General features: G+C 41.9%; 2 protein-coding genes across 2 annotated transcripts; one reads left to right on the top strand and one right to left on the bottom strand.

The window, feature by feature from the left end:
* Positions 1–4,053: 4,053 nt before the first annotated feature.
* Positions 4,054–8,824, top strand: slc35d2 (solute carrier family 35 member D2). Its single transcript, XM_068605235.1, has 12 exons — positions 4,054–4,270; positions 4,773–4,806; positions 4,948–5,034; positions 5,185–5,252; positions 5,356–5,427; positions 5,638–5,706; positions 5,811–5,913; positions 6,238–6,330; positions 6,430–6,497; positions 6,614–6,692; positions 6,861–6,943; positions 7,479–8,824. Exons 1-12 carry the CDS (start codon positions 4,143–4,145, stop codon positions 7,606–7,608), a joined length of 1,014 nt encoding a protein of 337 aa, XP_068461336.1. The 5' UTR covers positions 4,054–4,142; the 3' UTR covers positions 7,609–8,824.
* A 242-nt stretch (positions 8,825–9,066) lies between these two features.
* Positions 9,067–13,740, bottom strand: znf367 (zinc finger protein 367). The gene is made up of 5 exons (XM_068605393.1): positions 13,201–13,740; positions 12,234–12,384; positions 11,912–12,031; positions 11,299–11,437; positions 9,067–11,183 (listed from the first exon to the last, which is right to left on the bottom strand). Exons 1-5 carry the CDS (start codon positions 13,483–13,485, stop codon positions 10,907–10,909), a joined length of 972 nt encoding a protein of 323 aa, XP_068461494.1. The 5' UTR covers positions 13,486–13,740; the 3' UTR covers positions 9,067–10,906.
* Positions 13,741–15,531: the final 1,791 nt, after the last annotated feature.

Raw genomic sequence — 15,531 nt, 5'->3', positions numbered from 1 at the left:
CTGTCTCAAGACCTTTTGACCTTTTATTTAAGTTCCCATTTGATCTGAATTTAGTTTCCTTTTGGCCTCAATTGTTTTAAACTATGCATCCTGCCCTTGGGACACAGGGTGCGGTATCAGCCGAGCTTTTCATTCTCAATCAATCGATCATCAAGCTTCAGTGGTTATTAAACCTGCCGGGGCCTGTCTTGCAGCGCCGGCCGTTCGAACAAAGAGTCGGGTTCAAAAAGGAAAGTGCTACCTCTGCTTGAGGTTGGGTGTGTGCACAACGGTGTGTGTGGGTGTGTGTGTGTGTGTGTGTTATCAGAGCCAGTATTTAAAGAGCAAAGACAGACTCGGTCTCATCATTTTCTCCGTCATCATGGAGCTGAAAGTCGTGTTTGTGGTTGTCTGCCTCTGGGCTTTGGCTGTCGCCTCAACTGAAGGTAAGAACGCCATCATGGTAACGATGTTAAAAACCAAGACGGCGCTTGTTTGGGATCAGTTTTTTCACAGGATAAGTTGTGTACACACTCTAAAATAAGGCAGAGATGTTTAGATTAAAAGGGGAAAGTAGAGGTGTGTGATTTAGACCTTTCCTGTATGGTGCAAACATGAATAAAAAGGCACTTCAAGATTATTTCTTTTACTTTTCCGTAATCTTTCCTTTCCAGCATGCTCATAATGTATCTTAATCCCACATTGCAGCTGGCATCCCAAAATGCTGCATCAAAACAAAAAGGAAGATCCCTTTCCGAATGATGATGAAGGTTCAGGGATGGACGGTCCAGCAAAGCAGCGGCGCCTGTGACATCTCCGCACTGAAGTGAGTGGTGCAGATCAACGATGAAGCCATGACATGATCCCTTTTCTCTTTGTGGCAATCATGTGAAACCTTTTCTGCCCTTGTGGGTCCACAGACTGCAGGTGAAGGGCATGACGAAGCCTGTGTGTGTTCATCCCAAAGTGATGACAGACCTGATTATGCTGCAGCACCGGCTGAAACACAACAGGCGGAAAGACGCTAACTAAAAGTTGGTGTTTTTTCAGGAGCTTGTGTCAGACGGAAAGCCCTCACGGATCCTTCTTTTGTATTGATTATGATCTTTTAAAGGTCTTTGCGGTTTGATATTTTAATTACTACTCTCTATAATTATACCCTGCAACATTTCAGAGGAAAATTATTCTGCATTTTACTCCGTTTCATTGTTAACGCATCAATAATTATGATCCACTAATAACTGACAGGGGCCGCTCTGCATCATGGGTACTTTAACTTTGAGTGTATTTCCTTTGCTAATAATTCTCTATTTTTAATTTTGTACAACATTTGGACTTTTACTTAATACTGGGATAGTTATTGTGGTAAATAATGTGAATACAACGTCTACCTTTGCATGTATCTAATCATTGTATACAAAAATCTATCTCTGTGAAATATGACTTAATAAATGTGTGATTTTTATTTCATGTTCATTTTTTGTCCTCAGATGTATCAGTGATGAAGGTCAAACTGTGAACAGAGATATACACGTTTTAGATGCAATGTTGCTCTTAATAAAGTCATAACTTGGTCACTACCTATGAAAGAGTAAATAAACCAATTTATTTCTGTTTTCAAGGAGAGACGAGGGTCATTGAGAGGTTTGTGAAGCCTCAACGGGCTCTGTTCAGAGTTAACTGGTCTTAAAAATACAAATTAAATTCATACGTGGACCCATTCAGGTTTTTTTCATCTCATTTGCTGATCTTTCCACATAAATAAAGCCCTGACTACCTGTTTATATATAGATTACGCTAACTGAGTTTCATCAATTTAAGACAACTGAAGTAATAGAACAGGATGTTAGTGATCAACTCAATGGGGAAATAGAAATTACTAATATTAAAAATATCTATAATGCCCTCTGATGATTATATGTTTGTTTTTTACTGTTTAGTTAAAATTACAACTTCAACAGATACCTGTACTTCTTTATAGTTGCCATGATGTCATGTGATTGTATCAACACTGTACATTAAACAAGGCAGCTAGAAACAGAAAAAAATAGATTTTATTTCACATGACTCGCTGCTACACACAGAGAAGGCTGTAAAACCTGTTGGAAAGCTTCACCGGGCTCATGCATGCGATCTATTTGGTTTAATCCAAAGTGAGTGATCCACTTTAAAAAAAAACAGAGACACTCCTGTAACTCCTGATATTGCTACTGAGTGTCTTTCTGTTGTCCTTGTCATGCATGACCGTGGAAGAAAGCGAGCAGTGAAACTCATTTAAATTGTCGGAAAAACACCAATGCTACTTTTAGTGTCCAATACAAAAAGGTGAGGGATACATGTTGCTCAATTTGTGAACAAAAACAAAGAACAGGTGGGAAAAAAACGCTCTGCTCTGTCAGCAACTCAGTGTGCACTTTGCATTTGACCTCAGGCTGCATCTGGCACAGCTGTACCCTTGTGCAGTCTTCCAGGTTGTGAGTCTTACAGCTGCCTACAGAAAGTCAACAGTGTAAAAGTTAAGTGAAATATATGTAGACATCAGGAATTCAAAGTGAACAGTAATCTCAATATTGAGCTGTTAGGCCAAACCCTCTGGCTTTTATGGTTGTGAATACTCATCCCTTTAAGAAAAGCTCCTCCGGCTAATGCCATCTTCCTTTTGAGTTACTGAGGCTCTTAAACAAGCTCTCTCTCTCTCTCTCTCTCTCTCTCTCTCTCTCTCTCTCTCTCTCTCTCTCTCTCTCTCTTTCTCTCTCATATCCCTAAAACCAATAAACGTTGAATTTCTTTGACCAATTGCTCAAATCCCAACCGTTCAAAAGCCATCGTTGCTGCAGGCTGCACGACATCTTGGCGTCAGACAGGGCCGCAGCAAATCCTCACTGTCAGACAAACACATGTCACATGTGTGCATCGTTGAGCTCCTGCTGGCAGCAGATCTGTCAGCAAAGTTTGTCTCTGGCTTTTTTTTATGTGGTGACCTGCAAGACTCTAACAGCTGAAAGTAAAGGGGGAAAAGTCTGATGCAACGGCGCCTTCTGGTGGAGACACTGAGAGCAAATTGTCAGTGGAACTGGTGTGCAAGGTGATGTACAATACCTCACAACAACAACAAGTGGTTCATGTTGACTGCTGACTCCTCAGGTTTCCCAAAAGTGAGTTGATTCATACCGCGTGTCGAACCTTTTGTCTGGTGATGTGCTTTACTCGGCTATCAGGCGACTCCACGGGGCCAATGGAGAGTACAGCGCCTCTTCCTCCTTTTCAGGAGTTTCACTCAGGAAACTCAGCATGTGCAGCATCCTGCTCGGGTTGGTTAATCATAGAGGCACTGTCAGATAACTTGTTGCAGCAGTCGACTCTAGGAATGCCCTATAAAAGATTAAACATCTTAAAGTGGCTGCCATGACTGCATCTTTGATGTTGTTCTTCATAGGTTAAAATAATGTTACTGGACATATTGGACAACCTACCCTAACCAATCAAGACAGTTTCTTTACATTTGTTTAGATGTTTACATTAAAATGAGCCAGAAATAGTGGTAAAGGCAGAAAGAGAAACTTGCTTCACTTGTGGTTCATAACATATTTGGATTATTTCACAGAACATTTGAGGAAAGGACGTATATCATACATTCATTAATTATTTTTGCCAAATTATATATTCACAAGTGTAAGTTTAAAAGCCAAAGACCCATTTGTGTGTGTGTTTTAAAGAAAAGTAACAGCATGCATTGCCTAAGATATATATGTTATATGATATATGTCCCCTTTTTTATTTTACATTTCTTTAATGTTTTTTTCCTGTCTATTTCTAACCTCTGCGGCTGCCCCTGACAGAAATTGTACATGTGCAATTGTTGAACAAATAATTATTAAAATACATATATTCAAATTTAAAAACGTGTGGTTCAACTAATTTAAATAAAGTTTGCACAGAGACAAGAGTGAGCGTCGAGATTGACGTCCGCCATGTTGTCCGTTTTTTTTTTTCCTTCTTCTTCTTCTTCTTCTTCTTCTTCTTCTTTTTTTCCGTTTGTTGGTAGGACCAGAAACTCCCACCGCAAACCAGGAAGTAGCCGACTCCACCTCCCGCGCTCCGCCTGTGGGTGAAGGGTCTCTATCGCCCCAACAGGTGTTCTCCACTACGTGTCGGACCCGACGATGCCTCCGGACGCCTGCCAGCAGCCCGCGCAGCACTCCCGGCTGCTCCGGCTCTACTCCGCCTTGTTCTACGCCGGCAGCTCGTTCGTCATCACGGTGGTGAATAAGACCGTGCTGACGAGCTTCAGGTAACGTTACTGGAATCGCAACCGTTACCGTACGCACCTTACGTAACCTTACGTAACCTTTTACGCTGCGTTACTAAAAGTAGCGTTTGCTCACTGGGATGGAAATACTCTCGCGAGTAAAAGTAACGCCTTCAAATGTGTTTGCTGAGTAGTAATAGTAAGTAGTAGTAATAGTATTAGTAGTAGTAGTAAGTATCGACGTCAAAACACTGTCTTAAAGTATTAAATAGTAAACGTTTACAATGTTATTACTCGGTTATATCGATGGATAAGGCTAACGTGTACGTCATTTTATCCCCTCGCGACCGTGCGAAAGGTTTCTGCCTTTATCTACATTGTACAATTTGAATATGCAAAGTAATTTGTATGCGGAAGCATCCGATAAATGTACTGGAGTAAAACACAAACTATGGAAGTACTCGAGGTACAAGTGTGCGCATAATAGTGTAACAGTATTGAATCCACACCCAAGACTTCAACAATGCATGTGTTTGTTTTGCAGGTTCCCCTCCTATATGTGTTTGGGAATTGGCCAGGTAAAGAGAGAGAGAGAGAGAGTGTGAGTGAGTGAGTGTGTGTGTGTGTGTGTGTGTGTGTGTGTGTGTGTGTGTGCGTGTGTATGTGTGTGTGTGTGTGTGTGTCACAAATGTTTCACAAGGTCCCTTTGGTGCTTTCAGATGATTGCTACTCTTGTTGTCCTTTATGCTGCCAAAATGACCAAAACAGTCCAGTTTCAAGATTTTGACAGAACTATTCCCTTAAAAGTAAGCATTTATTTTCATTATATATATATATATATATATATATATATATATATATATATATATATATATATATATATATATATATATATATATTCAATTAATTGAATTTTAATTTCTAAAACATTGTACACTGTTGTATTTTCTTGCCAGATTTTCCCCCTTCCTTTGCTCTATGTTGGGAACCATATAACCGGACTGGCGAGCACCAAGAAACTCAGGTTAATCCAGTTTGATTGATGTCTTATTTATAGCAGATTTAGTAATCTAGCAGCCTGTTCGTGCTTATTCTTATTCCCTAAAAACGTGTTTGTTTTTTCACAGTTTACCCATGTTTACAGTATTACGAAAATTCACCATCTTGATGACGATGGTCTTGGAAGTATTTATTCTCAGGTGAGGCATCGCTCTGATTTATGTATTGTCGTTAGAGATTCAAAACAATTGAACTCATCCCAATTGTACCACGACTGGTCTGGAAGTACTGTATGTTATGTACCATGAAGCACCTCTTACAGGTCTCTTGTCAGTTTATCGGCCCAATTAAACAAGATGGGAGTTTTGATCTGAATGTTTCAGTGTTCCTTCTTTATTTTTTTTTCCCAGAAAAACATTCCCAAGGCGCCTTGTGTACTGCGTTGTGACCATCGTTTTTGGTGCCATGGTCGCTGCAAGGTATGGATATATATATATATAAAACAATTTTTTTTAAGGAAAATTAATTGTATTGGAATTGTTTATTAACTGAACACTTTTGCTTCTCTCTTCGTCTCCTCTAGTTCGGACCTGGCCTTCGATGTGGAGGCCTACTCTTTCATCCTGCTCAATGACGCCTTCACTGCTGCCAGCGGCGTGTACACCAAGAAGAAACTTGGCACCGAGGTACCATTCCCTACGCCGTCTTTCCAAACGTGAGACTGTCTGTACTGCGTTTGGCCTCCATGTCTCCCTACAGTTCACTGCTGTTATCTATTTTTAATGCCGACAAAGAATGTGGAAGATTGAGTTGATGCGTAGTTCTTCCCAATCGTGGTTATTGCTTGATTTGTACATCAGTGATAGCTTTGGTTTGGTCATCCTTGATCCCTGATTATTCATATTTCAATCGTCAACATGCAGTAAAAGAAACCGTTGTCAAAGTTTTCTCCGTTTGTTACACATGCAGCTGTTGAATGCGTTCCTCTTTTCTCTTTTGTCGTTGTTCAGGGCCTCGGGAAGTACGGTGTCTTGTTTTACAACGCACTTCTCCTCGTCATCCCCACGCTCTTGGCAAGCGCATTTACTGGAGATTTACACAAGGTACAAAAGGGCTGCTGTGGTGTGATCCGGTGTGTTACTTCTGTGTTTTTGTGGCCGAGACTTGAGGCTTATTTCTGCCCCCAACGTTTTGATTCACAGGCGCTCACGTTTGAGGACTGGGTGGACGCGCCTTTTGTTTTTTGTTTCTTCGCGTCCTGCATCATGGGGTATGTCAGTCACTGTCACGCAATGTTTGGAACCTCCTAAACTTCCACAGCTCTTCCATTACTGCCTCAGCATACACAGTATGGAAAAACATGATTTTTTTGTTCTTGTTTTTCAGGTTTGTGCTGATGTATTCCATCGTACTGTGCAGCTATTACAACTCAGCACTCACTACAACAGTAGTCGGGGCAATAAAGGTATGAACAATAATAAATAATCATGAAACATGTTCAAAATGGCCTCTCCTTGCACTGTGCAATGGATCTGAATCTTTTCTTAACTAGTGTCGTAACATTTGTGTCCAGTTTCTCCAAACAAGATCATCACCACCCTTGATAATCTTTTTTAATTTTTATTTTTTTAAGAATGTGGCGGTAGCTTATATCGGCATCTTTGTGGGTGGCGACTACCTCTTCTCTTGGACCAACTTCCTCGGCCTCAGCATTTGGTAGGAGTTCATGTTTTCCATTCCAGTTTCATTCTGTTATTTCTCTAGTGACATGTTGTGTTAAATGGCTACAAAAAACATCTGAGTACATTTAAATTTCTATAGTTTTATTTTTCAAGAGCATCAGAAAATTTAATTTTATTTCTATTAAAAAAATATTTTTCCTACACATTTTTATTTATTTTTTAAATGTTTCATTCCATCTGTATATTTAATATTCTTCTTAATGTTTCCTTGTTTTAATTTTGTATTATTACTGTTCTACTGTTTATTTATTACTTGATTTCTTTATCTTTATTTACTTGTAAGCAATGCTGCTGTAATCCTGTAATTTCCCCACTGAGGCACTAATAAAGGATTTTCTTATTTTATCTTATTTCTGAGCCATTTTCCAAACTAGAGCAAAGCGTCTATGAACGGCTGAAGTGAAGTTTATGGTCTCGCTGGGATGCACATTATCAGTCACAGCTGATGCGGTCGCGTAGTTTCTTTCCCACGGCCTCACAATTCATTCATTTCATCGTTTGCTTCGCAGTATGTCAGGTGGACTCATGTACTCGTACCTCACCTTTCAACAAAAATCAGCTGGAAGCGGCGCAGAAGGAGCACAAGAGCTGAAGATTTGCATCGCGGAGGATTCAACAGGGAAGTCCTCTGTAAACTAAAAGGGACAACAGTTTAGCACTCACCACTGGTGGCATTGTTCTGCTCCATATTGGAGCTTTGTTTGTTTTTACACTTTTACGGTAAAGGGACTGTACTTGTATCGCGCTTTTCTAGTCTTCCCACCGCTCAAAAGCACATTAACACTACGTGTCGTCATTCAGTGCGTCACGACCGGGTGTGGTGGGGCAGGGACTCTGGTGCAGAAGGAAAATGACAGGAGTCACACAGTGAGGCCAAAAATCAACAACTACTTTACTTAGTCACAAAAACAAAACAAAAAGGCAGGCAGGGAATCCAGAGTGAAACACAGAAAGATAAAGGGTAACGACGAGGAATAACTCAGGAGACAGACATACACAAAGAGCTAACAGGCCCAAATCTCCACTCAGAACCCTCAAACCCTTACTGACGTCTCTTGTGAGTTTGAGAGGCTGTGAGGGCTTGAACTGGTCTAAATATGAACGGACAGCACTTTGCTGAAACATTTCACATGACTACATCAACAAATGTTGTGTTTTTACTTTATACTTTTTATGCACCGATTTGAACGTCTTCCTCACGAGTGAGAAGTAATTTTAAATTATCTATTTACTCGTTTTTGTTAAAATAAAATGTTTGAATTTAAAATATATATATATATAATTTCCGCTTGCATTTCTCTTGTTCCATGTGTTTGTATGTTTCATCTTTAATCCGTAATGTTGTAGTGTAAAGGTATTTCAACGCCCACATGCCTCCAACTGTACCTTTTTTTTATTTTACGATTCCATTCTTCCATTGGGAACTGCGTGTTTAACGTCACATTGCTATGCATTGTGGGTAATTCCCTTAAGCAAAGTCGGCATCTAATGCTGACTTACGGAAAGAGTTCATAAAGGGCTCAAAATGTCTGCCAGAGAGCCCTCAAGCACTCGAGGATGTGACAGAACTAAACCCTCGTCGACTCAAAGTCTGTGAGGGTGGAGATTGGGCCACCGTTCAGGGTGACAGGGTGTCACACATTGGCAGGGTGTCACACATCATGTAGGTGCCAGCTGCCCACCAGGACTGTCTATCATGTATCCTGGGGTTATATGAAGGCCCTCCAGGGGGTACATGAGACTTAAATATATATATATATATTTAATATTAGCATCAATTTAAAAAAAAAAATCCTTTAAAATAGTCAATACAATATAAATGTAAATTTATAAAGTGAATTGTATATTTTCCATATTAAATCACACACTGATGACAGCGCTGTGTATTGCATCGTTCTTTTTTTTTTTTTTTAACCAAAAAAGCTTTGTGCTGGTTTGGGGGTTCTCACTTGGGTGAAAAAAAAAGGTTGAGAACGAGCGGACCAGCAGACCCGGGGATCGAACCGGTGATGACGATGACCACGCTCCACTTTATTTGTATTGGATTTGATGCAACACGGCTTTGAATCCACTTCTGAATGAAATCGAGACGTTGAATTTCTGGGTCCGGTTCGGTGAATGTTTATTGAAAACCAACAATTGTATAACAGTGTGGAAAGCCTGTCGGAAGAAATGTTATCTTTTAAAAAAGAAGTGTAATTAAATGTCTATCAAGCAAGCAGGGTCACTCTACACATGTGGGAGACATGAGAACTGCTGAGGGGAGGATGTTAGCGGAGAGGAAAACTGAAAACTAAAATTCAACTTAAACGCTCTCCCGTAAATTTGTGCACACTCGATATTCTAACAAACGTGTGTGTATATATGTATATATATTAAATGCCATTATCTTCTCAAACCACAAAATAGACTACGGGTTAGAAACGCTTAAAAAATATACTATAATTGGGTAAAAAATAAATCATTTGGTGTTTTGATTATCAACATATTTCACTTGCCTTCCAGTTTCACTGTACCTCCACACGGGTAATCTGTCAATCAAACATCAGCCAGAGCGACAGGGCAGTTATGAGGCTCCATACAGTGTTGAAGGATGTAGTGTTGCTTTAAAATTAAAATAAAAAAGAATCACCCAGCAATACAAAAATACCCAACCTGTGCCAATTTCTTGGACACGTACAACAAATCTAATCTTCAGTGCATTGCAAGCTTAATCCAAGACTAAATATTGGGGGGGTAAGTGCTAAATAAGAAAAAGAAATGGCTGTCAAAATGTATTTGATATATTCTAAATGGATTCAATGGTTTCTACTGGTACCAGATTGTTTCACTTCAAAGTGAGCCGGGAAGAAGAAAAACAATACGGTGAAATAAATATCATAATTTAACCTTTTCAAATGAGACGCCACACGCTGCTAATCACGCTATGCCCGTGTCGTAACTGGTCCCGCCCCTTTTAATATAAAAGAGGATTGACATCATCCATTAAAAAAAAAATAATCTCCCATCGGTTTGGAAAACAATCTAAACGGCCGGCGTGTTTTTACCCATGATTGTTGTGTATGAATTGAAAAGCTGTTTAAATGCAAATATGGCAGGTTTAAAAAAAAAAAAAAAGGGACTACGGACCTTTTTAAAGAAAAAGAGGTGACTAACGTTTGAAAAAGCGCATGCTTAACAAGACCTCTGGATTAGACTTGCAATGATCACCTTAATAAACAAAACAACCTGCCCGGACCGTTCCAGCTGTCTTTCAGTCCACCTGCGTGAGGCTTAAACTTCTCAGTTTGTTTTTCTTTGTCCCACCGCTGCCGTTGGGATCGCGGCAGGGGAAAAAAAAAATTGTGCTTTTACAACTCTGGAGATGAAACCTGGGAGCATGATAATAGGCCATCTAAGATAGTTGGAAAAAAAAATGCAGCTCCACATTTCCTATCTGTGACCACACCCTGTATCGTTCTCTCCGTCGGCGCTTAATCCATATATACACACATCAGTCACACACACTCTTGTTACACTCTCAAAATACACTCAAAGAAAACTCGTTACCCATCAAAGTGCAAACATGACAAATTAAAAAACATAATAGGTACTCTTTCTATGCCTTCAGAAGGCAGGAGAAAAAGAAAGACATTCTTCATATAGTCAAATCTACAATTATAGCAGCCTAAAAAAAAAAAAAAAGGATAAAATGGAAGCTGAATAAGGTGCTTTAGCTTGTGCCTTCCTGGTGCTGTGGGGGAGGAGAGGGGAGTGCATAACACTGATCTCAGGCCAATTCAGCTCGCTCTAAAAAGTCTGATGACACTTAATGGAACAAACTAAACAAGCCATTGATCTGCATTGATGAACACTTTCTAGCTACAGCACGTACTGCAGGAAGGCGGGTTGGGACTGGAGATATGGGGGATGGGGAAGGGGAAGGTGGGGTGGGCGTTCAGGGAGACAGGTTGTTTGCCAGCTCAATGAGCGCGAGAGCACCGTGGAGACGCTCCCGCTGCTCCTGGAGGCGGCGCTTGGCGGCTCCTCCCTGGCCGCACTTCTCCTCCTCGGCCTTCTCCTCGTCCTCCCCGTTCTCCTCGTCGGACTGGAGGAACTCCATGGGGTCCTGCTGCTCCTGGTCCTCGGCTCGTGCCTTGCCCTGTGGCTTCCCCTTGGTGGAGGTGGTGGTGGTGGTGGTCATGGGTGCCCGCTGCTCGCGAGTCTGCCAGTACCTGCAAGGAGACAGAAATGTCATTGAACGCAAACGCCGCCGATTCTACGAGTCAGGCTGCATGGAACAGATCTGTCCGCGCTCGGTTCTCCGCTCCCTCAGGTGTGTCCTCTTACTTTGCCAGCCACTCGGCCACGGCCTTGTTGTCCACCGACTGAGCCGACCCCTGGCCCTCCTTCGGTTCCTCCCTCTTCAGGCGGGAGAAGGGATGCTTGGGACAGTGACGGTTGGCGTGTGTGAACCGATTGCCACATCCTGCAAAGAGAGAGAGATAAAGAAAAAAAGAGAGAGGTATAAATAAATGCATTAAGCCATTAAAGGCCATGGTATTCTGTGATGTTTTTTGTTGTTGTTTTTTTTAGGACAGCCAAAACAGCTGTTATGACAAGCACTGATGCCCAGTTTGTGCAAATTCCCTCAAGAAGTACTGACAATAGCAGATCAATTTAAAAAGGCAAAACACTGTTCTTCAGAACAAAGCAATTAGGAAAAATATACAAATGGAGTAAGCAGGAAGACAGGGATTGCAGTGGACAGTTGCGCTAAAAGTTCTGCCTCTATTGGGTACTTTCCAATTAAACACAAAGAGTTTTTCAGGAAAGCACCTGAAAAGTTCTTCAAACAGCTGAGCCACATCTCAGCTGTTCTGATAACTTTTCAGGAAAGCACCTGAAAAGTGCCTCCAAGTGAAAGGTCACAAGATAATGTCACCGGCACGCAGCTTAGTACCTTTCTCCGAGCAGACGAAGGGCTTTTCCCCAGTGTGCAGCCGCTGGTGCGTCTTCAGCTGACCGCTCTGGACAAACGCCTTCCCACAGTTCGGGTAGTCACACAGGTAGGGCCTCTCTCCTGGTGTGATGGGAGGGGGAATATTGTTAAGTATAGTCATAGTTGTACAGTGCACCACTTCACAGTGCCTCTAATATAATACACACATACGGCGCATTACTTGTGCACTACTTTTTACAATGTACAGACCAAGCACACAGCAGTGGCCCTTCACTCTGTGCCCGTTTGAAGCGGCGCAAGAAGGGACACCTGTCCGTCTCACCTGTGTGTGTCCTCTTGTGAGCCTGAAGCGACTTCTCCCGGGGAAATACTCGGTTGCAGATGTTGCAGCGAATGCGGCTGGACGAAGTCTCCCCCTCGTTTATGAGCTCCCGCACGGTGTCGGCCCGTGGGCGCCCTCTGCGGATGCCGTCCTGAAGGGGAAGGGAACACACTAGTTTTTTTAGTTTTTTTTTTAACATGGATGTCACTCGAAAGTAAGCTCAGCAGCCTGTTTGAGCAACTAAATATCCTCACACTTCTATAATTTACTAATTTCACATGGGCATACTTTAAAAACTGGCACATGGTTGTTTACAATACTTTCGACACATGTACATCTGCATTTGTTATAATGAAGGCATTTAAAAAAAAAAATCTGTAGCGTTTAAGCAGCGTTTGTTTGTTGTTGTTGTTGCATAGTTTCATTCATAACTTTCTTGGCTGAGCTCACGTGCCACACATGGAGCAGGACGCGCGTTTTGTCCACTGTAATTCATTCACATCCGGTTCCATTTTTGGCGCGCGACGAGACGTCATGGACGAGCGCTGCACAGAGCAGCTGCTCCAGAACCAGGAAGTAACTGGGGTTTAAAATCCACCATGTCACACCCTATTGCGCGGGCATTTTTTTTAAATGACTCCCGACCCCGGCAACATCGTTCCCCACGTTTTAAGTTGATATTAGCAGTTAATAACATCTGAACTGCACTGCTCTTTTATAACTACTCAGTTTGTAAAGGTTTATGTGTTTTTTAAGAGGTCAATAGCATCTTGCATGCGCTCTTTTCGTCCCAAAGCGTGTTGTCATTTTACGTAGTTATTCTTCTTATAGGCCTTCGACTTGCAGTCGCTGTGTTTCAGTGTTATTACCAACCAAAAACTACACAAAGAACAATAGCACACGTCGGTCTGCGCAACTTCATCCGTCACACTAACACACGTTTTTAGTTACAACAACCCGAACTCACCCTGATTTGGTCCGATGAAGGATCCGCGTCCGCGTCCGCCTCCCGGGCCGTCTGGGTCCCGGTCGGCGACGAAGCCCCGCTCAGCGAGCCCGGGCTCAGAGTCACATTGTGGGCGTTCTCCCCCCACTTCCACGGGTAGACCATGAAGTCGCTGAAGCCGGGACTCGTCGGCGTCAGAGCCTCCGCTTTCCTCGGTTTGATCGGCGTGGTCTTAATGACGGACACCAGGACCCGTTTGGGCGAGTCGTTGCAGAAAATAACGTGCGGGTGCTTGTTGTCCGCCATCGTGTGGATGTCAAAACTCCGGCAAAAAAACGAGAGGAAAAAAAACTGTAAAAGTAATCAAACTATTATTGTGGGGAAAACAAATGAATGAGTCAAAGTCATAAATATATCGCCTTTTCAGTCTGGAGTGAATACGTCCTTCATTTCCGAAAAAGACTCGGCTCGTAGTTCACTACAAAGTATCCGCTAAAAGATACAGTTTGATAAAGATGAAGATAAGTTTCCTTCTTGTCGCGGCAGGTCGTCTGAACTGACCTGTGTGCAGTGTGCGCCCACAGGAGCGTTGTCCCGCGTTGCAGAATCGCGCCTGAGCAGTTGACTGACCAATCGTTTGCCGGGATCCGAGCCCACGTGCCGGAAGCGGCCAATGGCAGCAGCCACACGGATCCGACTCGCAGGCCAGCGGGAGCCAATGGGCAAAACAGAGAGCGGTCGAGGGGCGGTGATTGGTCGAGGCGTTTTCATCCAATGAGATTTGAACACTCGACGCGCGCTCTTGCACGCGGACGTTAAGATTGGCCAATGGAGACGAGCAGAGCTCGCGGCCAGCCGCGACGGAGCCAATGAGAGTGAAAGGCGGTTAATTTTACGTCGCGGAGGAGCAGATGGCTCTTTCCCGCGCTGAGGATTCTGTTTATGTTATTACACTTCTGGTAAATTTAAAGGGAAAGAAAAACGGTGGCCCAGAGGCGCCAAAATTACGTAATCATTTTAGGGCGGAAATACTTGAACAAAGGGTGTACTGTGTGTGAGAAAAAATGAAATAGAAACTAACAGTTACTAAAAATGTGTTACTGTTTAATTTTTGGAGACTATTTCAATTTTAATCCAAACCTTTCTCTCGTCCATGATGCATCAACATGTTTTTCACAAGTCTATCTGCCCACAAATAGATAGAACAATAAAGAGATTACAAAAATGCAAAGTATATGCAGTGTATATAAGTATATACAGTGAAATAGAAGTATATACAGTCATTTTAATATAGAGGTAAAGCTACATAGGCCGTAACTGAAATGAAGTGTGTCCTTTGAGTTGACTCATTCACTGTGCTGCAAAAATACGCCTTTCTTTTTGACCTTGTGTGCCTGATCCATTGCTGTGAGGCTCTTTGTGTCTCTTCCTTGTTAAAAAAAAAACTCATGTGTTTGATCATCATGTTAATCATAGAAAATTGTTTGTTGAATTAAGTCAAATAGAAATCCCAAAAAACATTTAGAGAACTCTGGCTTACTAGTTCACCCACCAAACTATCCAAGTCAAAATGTCTCTGCGCCATCTGGAGTTAACAATGGTGTCAGACAAGAGGGGATTTTGTCCCCCGTTCTTTTTAATCTGTATATTGATGATCTGTCCAAGCAGTTAAAAGCCTGTGATACTGGGTGCAATGTTTGGATATACTCTGGTACCAAATTATGCAGACTTCAAATTGTTTCATAGCAAGATTGGTGTCTGTGATAAGGTAAAATATCTTATCTAAAAAGTATTTACAAATATTTTATGACATGACCGATGATGATGATATTTACATGGCGTAGGATGTGTGCACAAGCAAATGTTCTCTCACGCAAGTTTAGTATGTGTATAAATGGAGTGAAGATGTCCCTGTTTGAAGCATATTGTACACCACTCTATACTGCACACTTGTGGCCAAACTATGAAAAAGCAAGTATATAAAGATGCCAGGAGATTATTTCCTCAGAGGCTGCGATGGTGTAGTGCCAGTGAAATGTTCCGGGCTGCAAGTGTCAATACTTTCCAAACTGTTTTAAGAAATCATATGTTAATGTATTTGCCGGCTTTATGACTCTGAACAGTTTAGTACAACACTACAAGCTACCAGTCCCATCTGTGGACACATTGGCACACCTGTCTCTTTGTAGGCTAATATACTTTTCTTGTGCTTATGTATGTCATGTAATGTCCTGTCTGGACCTGAGTCTGAAATAAAGTTTAATTGAACTGCTTGTAATACTCCACCTCTTAGAGTCCATGCTCTACGCTCTTTTATTTAATTCTACATGTAAATGGAGCAGCCCAACACTC

Source organism: Clinocottus analis, unplaced genomic scaffold (assembly GCF_023055335.1).
Source record: "Clinocottus analis isolate CAN_PGR_092001 unplaced genomic scaffold, fCliAna1.0.p SCAF_7, whole genome shotgun sequence".
Taxonomy (NCBI): domain Eukaryota; kingdom Metazoa; phylum Chordata; class Actinopteri; order Perciformes; family Cottidae; genus Clinocottus; species Clinocottus analis.
The sequence above is the reverse complement of the archived record's forward strand: the minus strand, read 5'-3'. Positions and strand labels throughout refer to the sequence as shown.